The sequence below is a fragment of the Taudactylus pleione genome, unplaced genomic scaffold (assembly GCF_031769625.1).
Source record: "Taudactylus pleione unplaced genomic scaffold, aTauple2 ptg001161l, whole genome shotgun sequence".
Classification (NCBI taxonomy): domain Eukaryota; kingdom Metazoa; phylum Chordata; class Amphibia; order Anura; family Myobatrachidae; genus Taudactylus; species Taudactylus pleione.
In genome coordinates this window covers 34868-57567 of record NW_028285562.1, presented here as the reverse complement: position 1 = coordinate 57567, position 22700 = coordinate 34868, and the positions used below count along the sequence as shown (strand labels likewise).

Below are 22700 nucleotides of genomic sequence, written 5' to 3'. Positions count from 1 at the left end.
TTAACAGTAATATTTTAATATCATTTGTAAAAAACACAATATGTTAAATATATTGTGGGGGGCTGGAAATCGTGTGTGTGTGTGTGTGTGTGTGTATATATGTATATATATGTGTGTATATATATATATATATATATATATATAATTTTTTTTATATTACAGAACCCAGCTGCACAATTATTGGAGTGCATGGCTTATAAATTTATTCTTTAGAGTTCAAACAAAGAGCCAGCACATTCGCTTTAAATGCTAAAAAGAGGTTTTTATAGAACACTTAGCAGCATGGAAAAAAAATGCCTACATAGATTGTGTTAACCCATAAATCATGAGGAGGTATGACAGTATAATGAGTACTTAGCACAAGTAAGCCAGGGTGGTCAAGCAAACTGCAGGTCTGTCATCCTCAGCGGGAACACGCAGCCTTCAGCCTGACAGCTATTTTGGCGTGACATACATGGTCCAAAAACCTTTGTTTGAAATATATATATATATACACACACAGTATTGAGCTTAAGTTTTAGGCAGGTGTGGAAAAAATGCACACAGTTTTTGAAGGGACTCGGCAGGGCTGTTGTTCCAAACATCTTGGAGAACTAACCACAGAAGGATCTGAGCAAGCCTACAGCCACAGAAGTTTCGTCTGTTCATGTAATCCCAGACCGATTCTATGATGATTATATCAGGGCCATATCATCACTTCCAGGACTCCTTGTTCTTCTTTATACTGAATATCTCAGCACTGAGGACACAATTAATCCTCACCAAATCCCCTACTCCATTAGCTGAAATGCAGCCCCAAACTTGCAAGGAACCTCCACCATGCTTCACTGCACTGCCTCCAGACACTCATTATTGTACAGTGAAGAAACTGTCTTCTATTACAGCCAAATATTTTTTTTTAAATTTCTGCATAGCTGAATCGCTTGGCTTTGTTCCCACGTCGAAGGTATGGTTCTTGGCCGCAATTCTTCCACGAAGACACCTTCTGGCCAGACTTCTCCAAACAGTAGATGGGTGTACCTGGGTCCCACTGGTTTCTGCCAGTTCTGAGCTGAAGGGCTGGAGAGCGGTACAATAATGAGTGTCTACAGGCAACAGTGAAGCATGGTTGGAGGTTCCTATCAAATTTGGGGCTACATTTCAGCAAAAGGAATTGGGGATTTGTTCAGGATTAATTGTATCCTCAGTACTGAGAAATACAGGCAGGTACTTATCCATCATTAAATACCATCAGGAAGGTGTCTGATTGGCTCCAAATTTATTCTGCAGCAGGACAATGACCCCAAACATACAGCCAATGTCATAAAGTACTATCTTCAGCGTAAAGAAGAACAAGGAGTCCTGGAAGTGATGATATGGCCCCCACAGAGCCCTGAACTCAACTTCATCGAGTCGGGGATTACACGAAGAGGCAAAAGGATTTGAGGAAGCTTACGTCCACAGAAGATATGTGGTTAGTTCTCCAAGGTGTTTGGAACAACCTCCCTGCCGATTTCCTTCAAAAACTGTGTGCAAGTGTACCTAGAAGAATTAATGCTGTGTTGAAGGCAAAGGGTGGTCACACCAAATATTGATTTGATTTAAATTTCTCTTCTGTTCATTCACTTTGCATTTTGTAAATTGATAGATAAACTATTAACACTTCTATTTTTTTAAAGCATTCTTACTTTGCAGCATTTTTTTCCACACCTGCCTACGAGTACTGTGTGTGTGTGTGTGTGTGTGTGTGTGTGTATGTATGTATATATGTGTGTGTGTATATATGTATGTATATATATATATATATATATATATATAATCAGCATTATTATGAATGTGGCCATGACACTTACTGCCCTACCAGTGTTCTATAATCTTATTTAATATATATTTTTTTATTAGCGCAGCTCCACACCTTGTTCTAATGGTATGCAGTCGGGAAGCCGGCGGACCTAATCCCGACAGCCGGCTTCCCGACTGCTTTATCCCGGCGAGGGTTAAATGACAGGCGACATCCGTCATTTTACCGACGCCGGGAGACTGGCATCCCGATCGAAGTGATGCCGAGTGCGGGGAGCCCGGGTTTAGGTTTAGGGCTCCCGGGGGGACAGGGTTAGGCACCCCCTCCGGGGGACATGGGTTTAGGTGGTGGGGAAGGGGGGGGGGGGTTAGGTTTAGGCACTTAGAGGGGGGGATTAGGGTTAGGCACTGGGGGGAGGGATTTAGGTTAGTGAATACTTACCTTTGGGACGATCAGGATTTTCACCCATGTCGGGCAGCCGCTGTTGGGTGAATCATACCGATCCCGTTCTAATATCTGTGAGGCATAATGAAGGTAACTAATGTGACTCTTTTCTCTTTTGTACAGGAGTATTTCTTCAGGAGGGTGGAAGCCAACACTACGGGAGGCTCTCTCATTACTGCTGCAACACCAATATTACATATAACTACACATAAGCAGTGACCCTGTCTCTGTGTGTACAAGGACTATATTGAGAAGGACAGATACAGTGAGCCAGATGTACGGCACTTTGGATACTGCATCACCCAGACAATATTCTTATGTCCAGTGGAAGTTGTTATTCTCTGCTTATCAAATTCCTCTCTATTTTTATTGGTTGAGATTATTTAATGAGGTAAAGGCAATGATTGCATAATAAAGGGCGTTTTTTTCTCTTGTAAGAAGAATTCTTTTTAGACAGCTGCAATAACATGGAGCCTTTATTGCTTACACCGCTATGGCTGAGCTGCTCTTTTACTGACTACTTACCCTAAAACAGCTAAAATATAAAAGAGATGATATATGTGAGAGATATAAAATGAGATATTTGTATTTACGATAAATCATTCTCTCATAAGGCTCTATTTATTAACATTATTTTGACTAAAAGTGAAAAAAGGTGTTTTCACACCCTTTTCACATTATTTTACCATCACCTATTGTTATTACAGGGCAATTGGAGTAGAATTTGTAGATCGCATTTCCCATAACTGTAATGGGAAATGTGATCGACCAAAGTTACTAAAAATAAAATGTGAAAAAATATCGGGGAAAGCCCTGTGATAATAACGCCACCTGGAGGTGGTGTTATCCAGGGTCTCCCCGGGTTACCGGACTCCTGGCCTGCTCTAATGGGAGAGAAGAGACGGGAGTCAGTCCTTGTAATCAGCTGTGTGGTCTAAACAGACCGCAAGCTGATTACTGTAAAAAAAAGAAAAAAAAATAGTTTAAAAAAAATAAAAATTACTTACCTGACTCCAGGGACCGGTGATCGGGCCTTCGGTGATGATTCCACCTCCAGTCAGCTGGTCTCCCATAGTGCACTGCTGCCCGGTCATCAGGTGATTGGGTCCCAGTGCAGTATGGGAGATCACCTGACTGGAGGTATGGAGCATGCAGGTAAGTGTAATTAAGGGAGAGGGGGGTCAAGCTTAGTGCCAGGGGGGAGCAGCGGCGACCGGTCGATGCATGCGCGAGCACTTAATCTGTATTTTTTGCGAAAATACCGGGATAAGGCTCCAAAGGGGATTCGCAGGGACAGAGCTTTCTCACACTTTTGTCCAGGAATGATGATGTTCGTCCATGCAAGATGACGTTTTGCCTCTTTCTGAGTTCCGTTTTTTTGGAGGGAAAAATCCGAACTCCACGTGCAAACTCGAACCTATCCGAGCCTGCACATCCCTAGTTTTATTGTATTGCTAGGTGTAAATAGTGGTGCAGTTTGGCTGGAAATAATGTATTCACATTTTGATATTTTCATATTTAAATGCCCGGGGGGCTTTTGTTTTTGCCTCTTTGCTGCCCCTCACATCAAAAGCTGCCTACCCCACTGAACTACAGTGCAAATGTCCTATCTCAAGAATGCTGGAGCACTGCCCTGATCTCCTTAACACTCTGTTTACTCTTCTGCCAGATATGCAGATCTCAATGATAATCTAATCCCACATCTGGTTAGTACACACAGCAGCAAAGTCAGAGGACTATGTTAGGGTACAGTCTCTGAACAAATCCAAGATCTGTAACTCCTAGTCATCCTGTTCCAAAAGGGTATGTAGTCATCATGTTCGGTCAGAATGTTGACATGTTAAAAAAAAACTTGTAATCAATACATAAATTCCTATCCCAGGTCTCATTACCTACCTGGAGGTTCTCTGCAGACTCCCAGCACTCGGGACCACAACTCAGTCTTGCCATTATGGGCTGGGGTCCCAGTTCAGGTCTTGTTCTCAAAATGTTCCTTGCTGGCCAGGCCCATTGTTGCCAATTCCGCTGATAACAAGTAGAATTGGGGTGTTTTTTCTAATTTGTTTTTTTTTTTTTTTTCTTAAATTTGGTGTTTGTTTTTTGGGCTTATTTTTGAGGAAGCTGAGGAACCGGATGAGTCAAAAGACTTTGTGGTATTCTTTATGTCAGGTAAGGTTTATGATGCTTGGGTACTTCCTGTCAGGATTTTAAACCAATTTCCAGTATATGCTTTAGCACTTTAAATCAGGAATGTATTACATGTAAGCCTCTTTAGATGATTCAGACAGCACAGATGAACTTGCTTAAATCCACTTTACCTTGCACAGTGGGCCTGATTCAGAGAAGTAGGCAATGCCGATATTTACGCAGATTGAGCGATTGTTTGCCGTTGTACGTGTATGCAAGATGCACATGCAGCGATCTTTTAGCGATAATTACATTTGCAAAGTGAGTGCCAGGTAGCCAGGGTTTGGGGGAGGTAACTGGGGGTTGTTAAGTAAACACAGGTGTCTACCTGTTTCAGCGGTGTGCATAAATTATCCATTGTGATCTCCTACGCAGCATGAGAGCTGCAGTGTTTGCTGCTGGTCAGACTTGCCAACTACAGTATGATGCATGGCTGCCCGATCTGCATCAATATTACTGATGTTTACGCTGGACAGATATGAGGGTAGCAGCGGGCGTCCCACTATGCTCAGAAACTTTGGAAGCATTGTGCACTTTATAAGGATAACCATCAGCACACTGTGAGGTATAGACATTAAAAGTAGATTGTATAAATCTTTATATGTATTTAAATAAAATGAACTAACAATAGTTTGTGGTTTTAATTAAATGAGTCTCCCACCTCCAATTATTGGCAAATGAAGGGGATAATCTAAAGCTTTATTGAACTCAGCTGACATTAAAGCTGTACTAGTATAATACTGGGGACAGATAGTGCAGATGAGACTATAAACGAAGTTTAAACTTAACCACTATTCCTCCAGTGACCACATGAGGTCGCTGCTGCTGCCAATGTTCAATTTCCGACAGATTAAAAAGCAAAAATTCAATAACTGTTCTAGCTGAGCGCCAACACCTACATAAAGGATACAGAATGTACATGAGTGAAATCGCCATATCAATTTTTTTGATCAAATATAAGTTAAAACATAGAAGAATCGAAAACAGCACGTTCCTATCAGCCCAGTACAGGAGTCACAGCAATAGCTACAGCCCGATTAGAGAGGAGGTGGGCGGCTCTTAAAAGAGCCTTTGTGTTGATGTGGGAGGGAGAAGGAAAGCAGATCACTTGGCGCTGGTGTATTTGGTGACGGCCTTGGTGCCCTCAGACACGGCGTGCTTGGCCAACTCTCCCGGCAACAGCAGACGTACAGCGGTTTGGATCTCCCGGGAAGTGATGGTGGAGCGCTTGTTGTAATGAGCCAGGCGGGAAGCTTCCCCTGCAATGCGTTCAAAAATATCATTCACAAAAGAGTTCATGATGCCCATAGCCTTAGAGGAGATGCCAGTATCAGGATGCACCTGCTTCAGCACCTTGTAGACGTAAATGGCGTAACTCTCCTTCCTGGTCTTCCTACGCTTCTTCCCATCTTTCTTCTGGGTCTTAGTCACCGCTTTCTTTGAGCCTTTCTTGGCCGCCGGAGCAGATTTGGCTGGATCAGGCATTATCAATGAACTCTCTCTCTACAGCTTTACAAAGCAAGAAAATACAAATGTGACCATCAACGCCCAGAAACTGCTCTATTTATTGACAACCCATGCAAATGAGGCTTCACCCCTGCAGACTGCACTATTGGGTAGACGTATCATGTGATGTTGAACGGCATCATAACCCCACCCTACATTTGTTGATTGTGTAAGCTAACCAATCACAGAGCAAGTACAGGATACCATATTAGTATATATAGGTAAGGAGGAGGGCGACGTTATAGACCCATTACCTCATCTTTATAGCGTGTATAACTTTGTATCTGTGTGGCTCGCTTCTCGGCCTTTTGGCTAAGATCAAGTGTAGTATCTGTTCTTATCAGTGCTGACTGACTGGACTGTGACTACACTCGGGCTCCAGAGTACCTGCTGCCGCATTTTTTCTGGACCTGCACCGGCCGAGGAAGCTGAAAGAGGACTGCTGAGAGGAAGAAGGATTCGACTTGCCGAGGGTTAGACTTGCTGCTCTGCCCTCTGAAGAAGCGACTGCCAAGCTCTGACCAGCGTCCCCCAGACTGCCGACTGCGACGAGGAAGGACTACAAGTAGCAGAGGGTCAGACTTGTTTGCTCTGCCCTCTGTGAAACCGACCTCCGACCAGCGACGACCAGACCCTGCGAAGAGGAAGGACTTCGACCAGCATTGGGCTAGACTTGTTTGCTCTGCCCTCTGCGAAGCCGTCTCCCGACCTCCGACCAGCGGCGACCAGACCCTGCGACCGCGAAGAGGAAGGACTTCGACTGGCATTGGGTTAGACTTGTTTGCTCTGCCCTCTGCGAAAGTGACTTCCGACCTCCGACCGCCGCAGACCCTTCTCCAGCCCAACTTCGACCCCGGGCAAGAAGCAGGAGAGATGGCCTCAGCTGCCCCCACCCCGGTGCCAGCCTCAGCCTCCGCTCCAGCCACCTCCGCCAGGAAGAAGACGGGAAAGAAGGGACCGAAGCCGGCCGAATCTCTGCCCGACCAGGTCCCATCCACCTCCACCGCCCCTCCAGCAACAGCCCCCGAGAAGCCCAGCCAGACCCAGCCCAAGGGTACCCCAGCCTTGGAGCCCTGGATGAGGCAGACCGTGGTCATGAAGCTGAAGGAAGTGGAGGGAAAGATGCCGGATATGACAACGGAGACCTTCGGCAAAAAGATGATCCTTGAACAGGGGTTCTCGACTGCTGAAACCCTCAGCATACAGAATTACATCAAGGGCATCTTTTACGTGACCTTTGCCTCCATTGCAATCTGCAAGAGGTACTGGGAAGCGGTGAAAGCGGCGAGGCCTGAATCCCCTTTCTCTCGCTTTGTGGGCAATTGCCCTATCCAAAGAGAGGAGAGGCGGGTGACGGTTTCAATGCGGAACCCACACACGCCTGGCAAGGACATCGCCACCTTCCTCAGCCGTTTCTGCACGGTGATCAAGGAGCCCTCCAAGATCCTGGACAGGAATGGCTTCTGGACAGGCAAGTGGGCTGTCATCGTCAAGCTCCTAAAAGACAACTGGAGCCCCGATGGAGTTGTGCACCTGCCACAGTTCTTCTCCCTGGGCGCATCTGCTGGATTTCTCAGTTATCCGGACCAGCCGCGGATCTGCAAGACCTGCGGTGGGAAGGATCACATTGGGAGAGACTGCAAGGTGGCAGCCTGCAAGAAGTGCAAGGTGGCGGGACACGACACCAAGGATTGCCCCACCCAGAAGACATGCAACCTCTGTGGGGAGGTGAACCATGTCTACAGAGACTGCCCCAATAAGGCAAAATCCTACGTGGCAGCAGTGACTGGACAAGGCCAGCAGAGGCGCCAGGAGGGTAAGAAACCTTCCACCCCCACCCCACCCCCCCGCACCCGTCCTACCCTTCCTACCCCACCCCTTCCCACCCATCCTACCCCACGCCCTCCTCCCACTGTGACAGCAACTCCCACCCCCACTGCTGGCACAACCCCTCCCCCCTCTCCCTCCCGCTCCCTTCTCCATCCCACTGTCTCTTCCACCCCCCCTGTCTCTCTCCTCTCCGAGGAAGAGTTTCCCCCTCTTGTATCCTCTGCAGGCACTCAACAGTCGAGCAGGAAGCGAAAGGAGTTTGACAGCCCAGCTGCTGACCCCGACCCTTCCAAGAAGTTGGCGGTAGAACAGGTCGAGAACCCTCTTCCACTAGAGGACGAGATGGAGGCGATGGTGGAAAGCCTCGTGGAGGAGGTAGTACCTGACCTGAATGCTGACAACTTAATCGAACAGCTGATCCAGAGCTGTATGCAGCCGCCCCAACAGGGCGACCCAGCAACCGTTCAAGAGGAAGCACCGCCCGACAAGAGTGGTAGCTAAATGTATTTTCCGTGTTCTAACCTTTTTTCTCCCAACTAATGGTGTCTTTTTCCCTTTTTACCATTAATGTGAGGAGTATTAAGGATAAGTTTAGAAGACAGTCTGTGTTTGCATTTTTAGATACCCAGAAATGTGATGTTTACATGTTGCAGGAATGCTCTATTCCTTTTTCCAGGTCTTATAGACATCTGGGCCGGCAGTGGTCTCACGGTCCGTCCTATTGGTCTGGTGGGGGTGAGTGTAAGTCTGCAGGGGTCGCCATTCTTATTAGGGGGAGCCTCTTCACACTAGATTCTGTTCAGGAGCTCGTCTGCGGCAGATTGCTTATCGTAGACGGCTCCTGGGCAGGTGAGCCTATTAGGCTAATCTGTGTGTATGCACCCCCTGGTAAGAATGAGCGTTTGGAGCTTTTCCAGACCCTGCGGCTGCAGCTCGCAACCACTATGGCAGTAGTGATGGCCGGAGATTTCAACTGCCCCATGGAGGAGGATGGACGCAGCACCTGCAACACTGCTAAGCTTGATTTGACATCTAAACTGCTCATAGAAATGGTAACCGAAGCTTCTCTGCGGGATGCTGTGGGCTCCATGGGGGCTGGCTCCATGAATTACACGTGGAGCCGCCCCGATGGCTCGGTGCATTCCCGCATTGACTTTGTGTTTACCTCTAGAGCAGTGAAGCAGAACAGGCATGCTATGGTTCCCTGCTTCTTCTCTGACCACAGAGCCATTCTCTTCCAAGGAGACCTGGGCAATGGTTGTCCTCCTGGCCCAGGCTCCTGGAAGTTGAACTGTGCTCTGCTGGAAAGGGAGGAGGTGCTGGCCGAGCTGAAGGATGCCTACATCACATGGAAGAATGATAAATGTTATTTTGAATGCATGAGTGATTGGTGGGAATATGTTAAGGCTAACATTCGCAGTTTCTTTCAGGTCAAAGGAAGACAACAGGCGTGCGACCGAAAGAGGAACTTCAAGGGACTGCAGAGACAACTGCAGTCCCTGCAGGACCTCCAACGGTGCGGCTGGGACGTGAGAGATGATCTGGAGGAGACCAAAAAGAGCCTGAAAGGGCACTTCGAGGAGGAATCCAGACGCATCGTCTTCCGTTCCAAGGTGGAGAACCTGGAGAAGGGTGAGAAATGTAACTCTTTCTTTTTCAGGAAACTCCACTCTGGCCACACGCCCCTGACTGAGCTGCGAGATGAGACCGGTATTCCCAGGCAGGGGAAGGAGGGCGTCATGAAGGTCATCACGGACTACTATGGCGACCTCTACTCCCCAAAGACGACGGACAGTGCTGTGGCTGATGAGTTCCTGTCAGGTATCACTAACACTATTGATCCTGCAGGTAAAGCAGCCATGGATGCTCCCTTGGTGTTGGAGGAGTTGCACTCTGCCGCTAAATCCTTTAGGCAGGGCAGGACCCCGGGCAGTGATGGTCTCCCAGCAGAGCTCTATGTAGCGCTGTGGGACCTCATTGGCCCGGACCTGCTCGAGCTGTACAAGGAGATGGTGGTGGAGGGCAAAATGCCTCCTTCACTGAGGGAGGGACTGATCACGATCTTGTATAAGCGTAAGGGGGAGAGATGTGAGCTGAAAAATTGGAGGCCCATCTCTCTCCTGAACGTGGACTACAAGATCCTGGCCAAGGTACTTGCCAACAGGCTGAAGGCTGTCATCGGACAGATCATTCACCCGGACCAGACCTGCGGCATTCCTGGCCGCAGGATTGCAGATAGCCTTGCCCTCCTCAGAGACACGGTCCATTACATCAAGGACCGGAACGTGCATGCGGCTCTGGTCAGCCTTGACCAGGAGAAGGCCTTTGACCGTGTCTCACATGAGTTGATGGGTAGGGTCCTGCAGAGGTTTGGGCTTGGTGAAATGTTTTGCACGTATGTTAACCTGATGTACCTTGATATTCACAGCTCGGTGTTGGTGAATGGCTGGAAGACTGACCCCTTTCCTATTCTATCCGGGGTCAGACAAGGCTGCCCTCTTTCACCTCTTCTTTTTGTTTGTGTTATAGAGCTCCTGGCTGTATGCATCAGACGGAAACCAGAGATCAGAGGGGTCATCGCACCGGGTCCAGACCGTAGAGAGGCCAAGTGTTCGCTGTACATGGACGACGTCACTGTCTTCTGCGCTGACCAGAGTTCGGTGACAGCACTCGTCCAGACCTGCGAGAGCTTCGGCCGAGCTTCAGGGGCAAAAGTCAACTGCGGGAAGTCAGAGGCTATGCTGTTCGGGCAGTGGCACCTGTCATCCTCCGCTCCATTCCCCTTTGCTGTCAAGCCGGACTTCATCAAAATTCTGGGAGTCTGGCTTTGTGGTGAGGGTGCGGCCCTGAAGTGCTGGGACGAAAGACTTGCCACTGTAAGGCAAAAAATTGGACTGTGGAGCCTCAGAGACCTTACCATCGAAGGAAAAGCACTTGTACTGCGCAACGAGATCCTTCCCGTTCTGCAGTACACAGCGCAGGCCTGGCCACCTCTGGTCACGGTCTGCAGGGCCATCACAAGGGCAGTGTTTCACTTCATCTGGGGCTCCAAGATGGACAGAGTAAAGCGGACAGTTATGTACAAGGAGCCCCTCAAAGGTGGAAAGGGAATACCAGATATCCCCACCATGCTGCGAGCCTTCTTTGTTTGCAACTGTATCCGCAGGACTTTGTGCGAGACTGATAATGACTCTGCAGGAAACTCCATGTCTCGCTTTTTCCTCCTACCCCTTTGGAGGGCCCTAGGCTGGGCTAAGTGGGACAGCTCCATCCCTTACAACTGGAACACTCCCTGGTTCTACCTGGATGTGTCCAAGTTTGTGAGGGAGCACCAACTGGAGGGAGTTAAACCTGACTTGTGGAAACCAAAGACTATCCACAAGCTCATCAGAGCAAAAGACGTTATGGAGCCTATTCCAGGGCTCCCTTCAGCAACTGCCAAGCAGGTATGGGACAATGTGGCCTCCAAAAGGCTCACAAATAGACACAAGGACATGTCATGGATGGCAATCCAAGGGGGTCTGCCCCTAAGGACATTCATGCACTCCCGTAACCTGTGCAGGTACAGACATTGCCCCTGGTGCATCTCTCACGAGGAAACATCTATGCACTTGTTTTGGGACTGTACTTATGCACAGTTGTTGTTAGATGCCCTGGAAAATGAACTCAAAGACTGTGTGCCAAGGAGCAACCTTTCGTACCACTCGGTACTTTACGGACTGTTTCCTGGCACCCACACCTATGGGGCAATCCAGGAGGCCTGGCGCCTTATGAACTGTGTTAAGGACGCTTTGTGGCTTGCCAGGAATCGCCTCATTCTGCGGAGGGAGAGGATGTCTATCCAGGACTGTCGCAGGCTGATTCACAGCCTGCTAAGAGACTATTCCATCATGGACAGCCCTGAGGAAGAAGAGGACTAAACCCCCCTTCTTCTGCCCCCTCCCCCCATGCTTGATTGTCCAACAAGGACTGGGACGGTGGCCCCTTCCCCCATTTTTCACAGAGACTGATGTTTTGTTGATATGTCTTTCTATTTATTCACCCTTCCCATATATGTGTCTGTCTTTCAATAAAAACTTCAGTTCTGTGATCCCCCCCTCCCTTCCCCTCTACCCTCCACACCCATAGACCTTGTTGATCGTTGTTTTTGTTTAAGTAGTGAATGAATAATGCAAAGTATTATGTATAGTATAGGATGCCTTGTGCTATATGTTTTGCAATGTATTATATTGTATGTTTGATTATGTTTGATAGTGTATTGGGTTTAAGCTGTGCTGCGACACAGTACACTTGTATGTGTGATTTATGTATGTTTTTTGCCATCTTTATGTTAATAAAGAATGCTTTTTTCAATCAAAAATCTGTGTGGCTCGAGCATGTCTGGAAGAGGGAAACAAGGCGGTAAGACCAGGGCAAAGGCTAAGACTCGTTCATCTCGGGCCGGACTCCAATTTCCGGTAGGTCGCGTCCACCGTCTACTGAGGAAGGGAAACTATGCTGAGCGTGTGGGAGCCGGAGCCCCAGTGTATCTGGCCGCAGTGCTCGAGTATCTGACGGCTGAGATTCTAGAACTTGCCGGAAACGCCGCCCGAGATAACAAGAAGACTCGCATCATCCCCCGCCACCTACAGTTGGCTGTGCGCAATGACGAAGAACTAAACAAGTTGCTCGGTGGGGTGACTATCGCCCAGGGAGGCGTCCTGCCCAACATCCAGGCTGTACTGCTGCCCAAGAAGACCGAGAGCCACAAGTCCGCTAAGAGCAAGTAAAGTTACTGCTAGATATTTGTTCCCACCATAACACAAAGGCTCTTTTCAGAGCCACCCAACCCGTCCCTGAAGAGCTGATTTCCAATGCGAGTATATGAGCCCGATTTAAAATTTATAATTTAGTGCACTGAGCTCACATATAAACCGCATAGATCAAGAGGGGGTGGAGTTGATACCATAACACTCTAGCAGGCTCTGAAGAGCTTTAGGGGGAGATTTATCAAAGTTTGGAGAGAGAAAAAGTACCAACCAATCAGCTCTTAACTCATTTTTCAAACTGTCTAAAATGACAGGAGCTGATTGGTTGTCCAAGGCAGCGAAAGGCTGGCAGGAAGATGCGGGTACTACAGAATACCGCGGCGCTGCTAGCTATGCGGCTACTTAAGGAGCAGCTTTAGTTGCCAGCTGCTTGCGGGGAGCTTTCCTGCCGATGGATTTACGCCCTGTCGGCAATGGTCGTGTCCATATTTTAAAGAAGAAAATTCAGGCAAAACAATGGGATCAGGGAATGTCTTATAGCAATTCTACCTCTACATTATGTTGTACGCTGATTGGAAGATGTATTCATTCCCCCTACACTGACTGGTTTTAAGTAACCGTTTGAAAATTTCAAAAACCCCGTCTATAATATCAAAGCTGACTCTTCCAGATTGAGAGGGAGGAAATTACCTGCGTCCTGCGCTGGAATATGGCGGTGATTTCTTTCCATCCATCGTAGTAACGGTTGAATATTAATTTGCTATAACCATATTAGCCGGCCTGTGTAATTCTTATCAGTGTGAGCAGGACATATTAACAGCCAGTTTTGTCCATTGAATCCAGATCCCTATTCAACAATGCACAAACTTTAAATTCTATATAAAGGTTACAATGTTGATAACCTACCAAACCTGTGAGATGGTTTCCCTTCATACACGGAAAGAACCTGCTGCTGCAAAATGAAAGAAAGGGTTATGCAACCATTTTTTTTTATGTAGAACATACAGTACCTCCCCATATTTCTTTCCTCATGTCAGCAAGCGAATTAAATAGACATACTTCACTATGTACACAGGAGCTATTACAAACATTACCAGTGCGTTACAATAGCGCTCTCACAGAAGAGATGGGCGGCCCTTAAAAGAGCCTTTGTGGGAGAAGTAATTTTAGATGTGCATTAGTATTCAGCCTCCGAATCCATAGAGTGTGCGGCCCTGGCGTTTCAGAGCATACACCACATCCATAGCGGTGACAGTTTTCCGCTTGGCGTGCTCGGTGTAGGTGACGGCGTCCCGTATAACGTTCTCCAGGAAGACCTTCAACACCCCTCGGGTCTCTTCATAAATGAGACCGGAGATGCGCTTCACGCCTCCTCTCCGGGCTAGACGACGGATGGCGGGCTTAGTAATTCCTTGGATGTTATCCCGAAGCACCTTCCTGTGCCGCTTAGCGCCTCCTTTTCCGAGCCCCTTTCCGCCTTTTCCTCTACCAGACATGCTGCTTCCTGATCACCGCTTTCACTCAGTCGAAATAAAAAAAAAAACATACGAACACCTCGGCAAAGTCCTCCTCTTATACAGTGCGGGCGGACCTAGTAGGAAACTTCTGGGCTATGAGGGAGGAGTCCTCCTGTGCGTCACATCCTGCACCTTGTGACACATTTAATATAGGGACAATATCAGTTTCGGGACGACCCCTCTAGTACAATTATTAATTTTAATGTATACAAAAACGCATCCTTAGACTCATCCTAAAGAGCGCAGTGGGGTTTCGCTTGCCGCCTTAAAGAAGGCTCTGGCTGCGGGAGGCTACGATGTGGAGAAGAATAACAGCCGCGTCAAGCTGGGTGTGAAGAGTCTGGTGACCAAAGGAACCCTCACTCAGGTGAAAGGCACCGGCGCTTCAGGCTCCGTAAGAAGCCGGTGGAAAGCAAGAAGGCTGCTCAGAAGTCTCTGAAGCCCAAGAAGCCTGCGGCAAAGAAAGTGGCCAAATCCCCGAAGAAGAAGAAGCCCAAGAAAGCTCCGAGTGCTGCTAAGAGCCAGAAGAAAGTAAATAAACCATCAAAGGCGGCTGCTGCCAAAAGCCCAAAGAAGCCTAAAGCCGTGAAGCCTAAAAAGGCGGCCAAGAGTCCGGCCAAGAAGGCAGCGAAGCCCAAAACTGCCAAGAGTCCGGCCAAGAAGGCGGCTAAGCCCAAAACTGCCAAGAGTCCGGCCAAGAAGGCGGCTAAGCCCAAGAAAGCAGCGGCTAAGAAGTAATGGACAAACAACCGCAGCCTCTTCCGTATCACACCAAAGGCTCTTTTCAGAGCCACCCACCCTTTCTCGGCAGAGCTCTAAACGCACGACGTGTTCTCTAGGGACTTCTTTGTGATTCGCTTGTACTGTATTTAGTGGGTAACCATGTAAAGCCTCCTGGGCTCAAACATCACCATTCAATGTCTCAATCTTGGGGTGTGGGGGCGTGTTGTTAATACTCGGTTATTTAATAGCTTTATTATTTTTTAACGACAGAATGATCCCCCGGTTTCATAATTCACAGCCTCCCTCGGTTAAACCAGTTGCTCAGTGGAGTGAACATCGCTCAGGGAGGCCGTACTACTGCGGCTACCTAAGGAGCCACAAGCCAGCTAAGAGCTAGTGATGTTACTTCTAGATCTTATTTCCACCATAACACAAGCCACCCATCCTGTCCCTAAAGTGCGAATTCATGGCCGATTTAGCGGGAGAGATGATAGCCATTGTGCGCTTTACATAATTATAGGTCTTATAATAGCGCAGTGTCCTTCAACCGCAAACACATAAAGGGGGAGTTCTTCTCGGCTACATGTAAATGTTGTCAGTCTAATTGTTCCCTTAGCCATCAGTGCATGCTGGATAGGAGACTTCTGTGTAGTTCACCAGCAGCTAATGTGCCACAGGTTATCTACTCTTGCTACAAGCGATTAACGTAATGCTGCCGGCATAATCCTTATTAGTGAGAGCGGGAGAAATAGCAGCCAGTTATCCCACCACTACAAGCGATTAAATATTATTCGATCACACGGTGCTGCTATTGCTTCAGATTTTACTGTGAGGATGTGTAGCCATGATATCTGCTACCACATTAAAAATGCAGTTATCCCACTTCCTAGCATACAGTGTGTGTATATATATTTTTTTTCGATAACTTTCCAAAGCTGAGACACCCTCTGAGAAACACACCTCAGCGTGAGTGCAAGCCTCTATCTACTGTTAACGTCTGATTGTGTCTGTGATAAGAAACTGGGTGTCAGGCAGAAGAGATAAAGGCACATCCCACTTAGAAACCCCTCTTTTTGGGAAGAAAGCTAATTGCACTTACTCTAGGTATTAAGAAGTGTTGAATCTGATACAAAAGGATCCCCATTAAATTAAATGACCCGCATTAAATCAGTTGGCACCAGCTGGGGGGATACAGTACTGTAGCAGTCTACTGCAGATTACGAGGAGTGTAAGACCTATCGGAGCATGATATGTCCCAAATTCCCAACATAGAAACAGTGTAAGGAGTTATAACCGGCAGCTAGCTCAGGGCGCCCCATCACCCACCCGGTCTCATTTATTTCTCCAACAGCAGTCACTGCTCCAGGATCGCGTCTGTGTGGATAAGAAAGCCTACAATGCTACAATGTTACGTGATCATTCAGTTACAGCAGCCTGCAATCATGTCTTTACCAATGTCATTTATATTTTCCAAATCAACAGCCACAGAAGACAATAATCTATTGATTTAACCAGTGTAGTGCCCAATTTTGATTGACAAAATGATTTGAAAGTGCAGGGAGTCTTAATATGAATCTTAATGGTGATGTGATTTTATGCAATGTGCTATTCTTTTCAATTTCATCCTTCCCAGGCAGAAAAGGGTTATGGCTTTTAAGAGAATAGGGATTACCTACAAACACAAATTAGAATGTTCTCAGTTTTTCCCTTCTAAAAAGTGTACATTGTATCCATCATCTTACAACTAGTCAGCCAAACACACTGATTTGTGCCATCGTATACTATGGACTCACTACATTCTCTAACATGGGGATACCACTAAAACGGTGTTTGAATGTACACACCTAGAACAAGTTTATAATGGGTATGTGCATCGCTATGAAATAATAACCTGTAACGCTGTAAATCTAATCAGCAAACACGCAGCTCAATACGAGGGAAAAAGTGAAATATTAGCACCTTGTAAAGAGTCTGCCGTTTGCCAGGACAAAATACATAATGGTACTAGTGCGTCAGAATAGCGCTCACAGAAGAGATGGGCGGCCCTGAAAAGGGCCTTTGTGTGAGTGATAGTATTAGGCGTGCATCAGTGTTCAGCCCCCGAATCCATAGAGAGTGCGGCCCTGGCGTTTCAGAGCGTACACCACATCCATGGCGGTGACTGTTTTCCTCTTGGCGTGCTCGGTGTAGGTGACGGCGTCTCGGATAACGTTCTCCAAAAAGACCTTCAACACCCCACGCGTCTCTTCATAAATGAGACCGGAGATGCGCTTCACACCCCCTCTCCGGGCCAGACGACGGATGGCGGGCTTAGTGATTCCCTGGATGTTATCCCGAAGCACCTTCCTGTGCCGCTTAGCGCCTCCTTTTCCGAGCCCCTTTCCACCTTTGCCTCTGCCAGACATGCTGCTTCTACTTTTCCACTGATTCCACTGGAAACAAGAAGAGTAATATAGTTGCGATGTAGAAAGTCCTCCTCTTATACAGTGTAAGCGGACCTAGTAGGAAACTTCTACGCTATGAGGGAGGAGTCCTCCTGTGCGTCACATCCTGCTCCTTGTGACACAACTAATACAGGGACAATATCAGTTTTGGGACGACTTCTCCCAGTGCAATTATTAGAATTTAAATTTATACAAGAACTCATCCTCTATACAGACTGAACTGAGACTGTGTATGTGTCTAATGAGATATGTGTCCATATTATAGGTGATATTTAACATTACTGTCCCCCTATTACTTCTTGTCCCCCATTCTTTCCCGTTTCTCCCTTTTCCTCATTTCTCTTGTACTTTTTTAAATAGTCTCCCACTTTTGTCATCCCTTTTCTCCATCTATTCTTTCCACAATTCCTTCAGTTTCTCTTATTCTACCCTCTATTCCTCTCATCTCCCTGTATTGGTACCCCCCTTTTTTTTTATTTCTCTCTGCCCTCAAAACACAGACACTTTCTACACATCCATCTGTTTACTCTCTTAACTGAAATAGGTTCTGTATTACAAATTGGACAAGGCGCACATTACAGGCTGCCTGGGGACTTTCATTGTGTAGAATTGAGGGGGTGTATGTGGGTAGGCTACCCTTACTTCTAGTAAGCAACTGCCAGGCTGACAATAACAGCTTTATGTTACAATTGTCTGGCACCGCGGTCCTGTGGTGGGCTCCTCCTAACATTTACTGCTGAGTTCCTTTTCCACTGTTATTGGCATTCCAGCAAGATCTTTGCTTCTAACCCAAGGTAACCTAACACTTCTTAGCAGGTGACTGAGGTTTGTTCTGTAATAGTTTCAAAGTAATAGGGCTAGCTTACCATAGCCATATTACTGAAACATTTATCTTGATAAATATACAGAAGAGATTTGGATGAATAGAAGAATATTTAGAAGTGTCACACACATTCTACGCTGCCGGCAGAATCCCAGGCAGGATTAATATGTAGCTTAGTCTGTTATGTATCCTTACCATGTCATAGTAACTAGAGTTTCTAGACAAGAGTACAAATACCTTGTGAGGCAGCCTGTCTGTGTTATCCATCTGAGTGTACAAAAGCCCACACGTTGCCTTTATGTGTCTCAATATCCACCCGGCTCTATACAGATTGTGCCGCAGAGCCCCTTAACTATCTCCAGTACCAGGAGGAGACAAAATGATCCGATACTACATATTAGCCTCGCATGAAAGGAGACATTTATAACATGCAGGGCACATGCAGACTGGTGTGGATGAGCTGCCAGTGGCTATATCTGTCTTACCTCGTCGCGCCTAAGCGAACAATTGCCATAAAGGGTAAGATGAGGCCTTAGAGTAGGAGTGTGGAGCAAAGAGCCAGCTCGCTGCCCTTCTAATGCCGTATAAAATACTCTTTTTCTGCGCTAGGGAAACACACGCTGAGAGCTGGTTGTCCCTTTCATTCATACAAGGAAATAATTTACACGGCTACATATTCCGCCAATGGGAACACAGAAGGCACCACGGTGAGCAGCCAATCACGGCATAGCCGGCACTGTATATAAAAGACTTCGGCAGATATGTGTACTACATTATTATTTCAACGTGTTACGCTGAATTGTACATGAACATGGCAGAAACTGCACCAGCCGCCGCCGTCCCTGCTCCATCAGAGGGCGCAGCCAAAAAGAAAAGACAAACGAAGAAAGCTGCGGGAGGAGCCAAGAAAAGTCCCAAGTCTTCTGGCCCCAGCGTCTCCGAGCTGATCGTGAAAGTCGTGGCCGCCTCTAAAGAGCGCAGTGGGGTTTCGCTTGCCGCCTTAAAGAAGGCTCTGGCTGCGGGAGGCTACGATGTGGAGAAGAAAAACAGCCGCATTAAACTGGGGGTGAAAGGCCTGGTGACCAAAGGAACCCTCACTCAGGTGAAAGGCACCGGCGCTTCAGGCTCCTTCAAGCTCAGTAAGAAGCCAGTGGAAAGCAAGAAGGCTGCTCAGAAGTCTCTGAAGCCCAAGAAGCCTGCGGCAAAGAAAGTTGCCAAATCCCCGAAGAAGCCCAAGAAAGCTCCGAGTGCTGCTAAGAGCCCGAAGAAAGTAAAGAGACAATCAAAGGCGGCTGCTGCCAAAAGCCCAAAGAAGCCTAAAGCCGAGAAGCCTAAAAAGGCGGCCAAGAGTCCGGCCAAGAAGGCAGCGAAGCCCAAAGCTGCCAAGAGTCCGGCCAAGAAGGCAGCTAAGCCCAAAACTGCCAAGAGTCCGGCCAAGAAGTTGGCTAAGCCCAAGAAAGCAGCGGCAAAGAAGTAATGGACAAACAACCGCAGCCTCTTCCTTATCACACCAAAGGCTCTTTTCAGAGCCACCCACCCTCTCTCGGCAGAGCTGTAAACGCACGGCGTGTTCTCTAGGGGCTGCTTTGTGATTCGCTTGTACTGTATTTAGTGGTTAACCATGTAAAGCCTCCTGGGCTTACACATCACCATTCAATGTCTCAATCTTGGGGTGTGGGGGCGGGTTGTTAATAATTTAATAGCTTTAATCTAGTAAAACTCATGGTATGGCTGAGTAATTCGTGTTTTTTTTTTTTTGTACGACATAATAATCCCCCTCCCCCCCTTCATCATTCACAGCTTCTTCCGGCTAAACAAATTGCTCGGTGGGCTGAACATCGCGCAGGGAGGCCATACTACTGCCTAAGACGACTATAGTGATGTTACTGCTAGATCTTTGTTTCCACCATACCACAAAGGCTCTTTCCAGAGCCACCCACCCTGTCCCTAAAGAGCGGATTCATGGCCGATTTAGCGGGAGAGATGGAAGAGCCATTGTGCGCTTCCATCTCTCCTGCTACTGGCACTGCACTTGCGGCATAGTGCAGTGCCCTTATGCCGCAATCACAAAGGGGGAGTTCTTCCATAGCTCTGGGTCTAGAACGTGGGGGTTGGTTCTGTAAAGGATAGGAGTGCAGCTTGGTGAAATGTACAGGGAAACCACGTTCTAATCTACACTTGAAAGGATGCAACTTCAATTGAAACGGCTACATGTAAATAGGAGACTTCTGCCTTTGACCAATGCAGCGGGAAGGTGCGGGGCACTACAGAATACGCGATGTGAGGCTAATTAAGGATACTACCGGTATTCATGTGGACTCCACCTAGGGAGGAAGCGGAGTTGAGGCTTTATCAGCATTCTTCCAATTCTAGAAATATATAGTTGATGCTTCAGCTCGTTTAGAAAGATTTGGTGGCTCTGAAAAGAGCCTTTGTGCTGCGTGTATGCAGTAGTGCCGAGTATAGTCTATGCCCTCTCGCCTCGGATCCTGCGGGCCAGCTGGATGTCTTTGGGCATGATGGTCACCCTCTTGGCGTGAATGGCACACAGGTTGGTGTCCTCGAAGAGCCCGACCAGATAAGCCTCGCTGGCCTCTTGCAGGGCCATAACGGCAGAGCTCTGGAAACGCAGGTCGGTCTTAAAGTCCTGGGCGATCTCTCTCACCAGGCGCTGGAAGGGCAACTTGCGGATCAGCAGTTCGGTGGATTTCTGGTAGCGTCGGATCTCTCGGAGCGCAACAGTTCCGGGTCGGTAGCGGTGAGGCTTCTTCACGCCGCCAGTAGCTGGGGCGCTCTTCCGAGCTGCCTTGGTTGCCAGCTGCTTGCGGGGAGCTTTCCCTCCAGTAGATTTGCGGGCGGTCTGCTTGGTCCTGGCCATCGTACTATACACTAGTAATGTAGGAAGAAGAATAAATAAAGAATAGTCGAAAACAACTCTATTTATCCACAGTGCTGCGTTGTGATTTGATGAATTAAAGACGCCCATCATTCTGATTGGCTGAGGCAAAGTCGTTCTAACTTTCAAGATTTTTCGTTTCCTCCGTTATTAGGTATGTAAAGTATATAATATAACATGCCAGTGCGGGAATACACGAGTTGCAATAAATTGTTTAGTTCAAAGTTCAGTCGATGTAATTTAATCGGAAATTATGTCCTTGTTTACCAGCGAGAAGAATCAATGAGCGACCCCCTACATACGGACGGTGATATTGCATCACTACACTATAGGACTCGTGTCGGGGGTCTAAAGACAGACAGTAATCACAACGCTGAATAGCTGCCATGGGCGGGAAAGTTTTGTGTTTAAACAAAATGATTCCTTCAAGCTACGCTCACTACTTCAAGTATATAATCACAGCAGTAAAAACAGCATAGATCAATATATCAGCAAATGGTGCAAAATTCACAATAAAACAACCATTTGATTGAAAAATCATTAAGAATACATTTATATGGAATGCATCATTTGTCATATTGTGAGTAATATGAGATCTGAGTATAATCAGTAGGTCTGCATGCATTGGAAACAAAATATGATACTAAAGAGAAACAGTAAATATTATTTTACAATTGTTTCTATTCTATGAAACATTAGTGGATACAATCTTTACCTTAGACCACAACCTAAACCTCAGAGAAACTACATGAAAAAATACAGGGCTACATCTGTATAGTATATAGGGGCTCACAATGTACTGTACTCAGTTGAAATAAAACACAAGCTATACTAAAGGTACAGTATATAAAACAGACACTTTTATTGTTCTATATTCATTCCAGATTTGTATTTTCCTTCTGCACATTCAGTTATTGTATTTATATTTTGCTTGTTCTTTTTCTACTCTCACGATTTATGAACATGCAATTACGTAGTTATTATTGAGATATATTAGTAATAAGGGGGGGATTTAAAAAAATAATATTCCATATTGGTGCAGATAGTAATTGGTTATTACTAATTAAATACTGATAGGTGGTATATTTAGGGGACTCTGGCTTCCCAATGGGACCCCATGTGCATGTGCTGCCATCACTGGAGGGCATTGAGCATGGGTTGACAATTATTATTGGGGGATGGAAGGTAATCACACTTTAGTAAACTGTCGAGGGCCGCATGTAATATATTTTATATTTATGACACCAGGCTATCAATAAAATTATATGGGGTTTTATTGACAGTTGCGTTCCTCTATTTCCCCACACACATTTATCTCAATGCTATAAAATAAATGGAGTCAAATGCATACACTGTATGATATGAGATAAATGGAATAAGCAAAAATAATAATCTTCTTAACACAATATAAACATGCCGCACAAAGAAATAAAATTTTGTGCAAGGGTTAATGCCAGCTTCACAAGACTGATGAGCAAACCAGTAACCACTAATGACAGGTAGTGAGCGTCATCAGATAGAAAGGATTAAGGTGAAACCCTCTTAGAAACCCCTCTTTCTGTGAAGAATGCTGATGGTACTTTCCTTAGGTTTCTCACAGTCAATTGGATTATTGTGTGTAATAATGTTAAAGAATATATTGAAATTGAGCAATAAAGAAACACTTAAATTTCAATAATTTGAACTAAATCATGTGCACAACACCTCAAACTGTGGGAAGAGTATTTTACAGGTAAAAATCAGAGGCTCATTTTACATGTTTACACAAAAACAAGGGGACCCCACACTACATACTCATGTCC

The 22700-nt window shown here is 46.6% G+C and overlaps 8 protein-coding genes and 1 pseudogene across 9 annotated transcripts in view; 5 read left to right on the top strand and 4 right to left on the bottom strand.

Moving 5' to 3' along the window:
* Positions 1–2655, top strand: part of LOC148453373 (histone H2A type 1-like) — a 31090-nt gene extending 28435 nt beyond the window's left edge. The window contains exon 2 of one of the 2 annotated variants that reach the window (XM_088462204.1): positions 2348–2655. In XM_088462204.1, the coding sequence (XP_088318330.1) occupies positions 2348–2426 (79 nt within the window). In that variant the 3' untranslated portion in view covers positions 2427–2655. The remainder of the gene's footprint in view (positions 1–2347) is intronic. The other variant, XM_088462202.1, reaches the window with a different exon arrangement.
* A 2805-nt stretch (positions 2656–5460) lies between these two features.
* LOC148453372 (histone H2B 1.1-like) lies at positions 5461–5933 on the bottom strand. The gene has a single exon (XM_088462174.1). The coding sequence runs from the start codon at positions 5894–5896 to the stop codon at positions 5516–5518; it is 381 nt and encodes a 126-aa protein (XP_088318300.1). The 5' UTR covers positions 5897–5933; the 3' UTR covers positions 5461–5515.
* A 276-nt stretch (positions 5934–6209) lies between these two features.
* LOC148453371 (U2 spliceosomal RNA) lies at positions 6210–6309 on the top strand (annotated as a pseudogene).
* A 670-nt stretch (positions 6310–6979) lies between these two features.
* Positions 6980–8248, top strand: LOC148453370 (uncharacterized). Its single transcript, XM_088462225.1, has one exon. The coding sequence runs from the start codon at positions 6995–6997 to the stop codon at positions 8246–8248; it is 1254 nt and encodes a 417-aa protein (XP_088318351.1). The 5' UTR covers positions 6980–6994.
* A 3874-nt stretch (positions 8249–12122) lies between these two features.
* LOC148453369 (histone H2A type 1) lies at positions 12123–12571 on the top strand. Its single transcript, XM_088462219.1, has one exon. The coding sequence runs from the start codon at positions 12124–12126 to the stop codon at positions 12514–12516; it is 393 nt and encodes a 130-aa protein (XP_088318345.1). The 5' UTR covers position 12123; the 3' UTR covers positions 12517–12571.
* Positions 12572–13650: 1079 nt separating this feature from the next.
* On the bottom strand, positions 13651–14014 carry LOC148453368 (histone H4). Its single transcript, XM_088462170.1, has one exon. It carries the CDS (start codon positions 13989–13991, stop codon positions 13680–13682), a length of 312 nt encoding a protein of 103 aa, XP_088318296.1. The 5' UTR covers positions 13992–14014; the 3' UTR covers positions 13651–13679.
* Positions 14015–16257: 2243 nt separating this feature from the next.
* Positions 16258–18577, bottom strand: LOC148453367 (histone H4). Its single transcript, XM_088462160.1, has 2 exons — positions 18488–18577; positions 16258–17167 (listed from the first exon to the last, which is right to left on the bottom strand). The coding sequence occupies exon 2, from the start codon at positions 17138–17140 to the stop codon at positions 16829–16831; it is 312 nt and encodes a 103-aa protein (XP_088318286.1). The 5' UTR covers positions 17141–17167; positions 18488–18577; the 3' UTR covers positions 16258–16828.
* A 215-nt stretch (positions 18578–18792) lies between these two features.
* Positions 18793–19536, top strand: LOC148453366 (histone H1-like). Its single transcript, XM_088462192.1, has one exon. The coding sequence runs from the start codon at positions 18808–18810 to the stop codon at positions 19477–19479; it is 672 nt and encodes a 223-aa protein (XP_088318318.1). The 5' UTR covers positions 18793–18807; the 3' UTR covers positions 19480–19536.
* Positions 19537–20434: 898 nt separating this feature from the next.
* LOC148453365 (histone H3) lies at positions 20435–20894 on the bottom strand. Its single transcript, XM_088462193.1, has one exon. The coding sequence runs from the start codon at positions 20878–20880 to the stop codon at positions 20470–20472; it is 411 nt and encodes a 136-aa protein (XP_088318319.1). The 5' UTR covers positions 20881–20894; the 3' UTR covers positions 20435–20469.
* Between the last annotated feature and the right edge of the window lie 1806 nt (positions 20895–22700).

Excerpts from the sequence above, each read along its gene's own strand:
- LOC148453372 (XM_088462174.1), bottom strand. The coding sequence starts at position 5,896 with ATGCCTGATCCAGCCAAATCTGCTCCGGCGGCCAAGAAAGGCTCAAAG.
- LOC148453370 (XM_088462225.1), top strand. The coding sequence starts at position 6,995 with ATGAGGCAGACCGTGGTCATGAAGCTGAAGGAAGTGGAGGGAAAGATG.
- LOC148453369 (XM_088462219.1), top strand. The coding sequence starts at position 12,124 with ATGTCTGGAAGAGGGAAACAAGGCGGTAAGACCAGGGCAAAGGCTAAG.
- LOC148453368 (XM_088462170.1), bottom strand. The coding sequence starts at position 13,991 with ATGTCTGGTAGAGGAAAAGGCGGAAAGGGGCTCGGAAAAGGAGGCGCT.
- LOC148453367 (XM_088462160.1), bottom strand. The coding sequence starts at position 17,140 with ATGTCTGGCAGAGGCAAAGGTGGAAAGGGGCTCGGAAAAGGAGGCGCT.
- LOC148453366 (XM_088462192.1), top strand. The coding sequence starts at position 18,808 with ATGAACATGGCAGAAACTGCACCAGCCGCCGCCGTCCCTGCTCCATCA.
- LOC148453365 (XM_088462193.1), bottom strand. The coding sequence starts at position 20,880 with ATGGCCAGGACCAAGCAGACCGCCCGCAAATCTACTGGAGGGAAAGCT.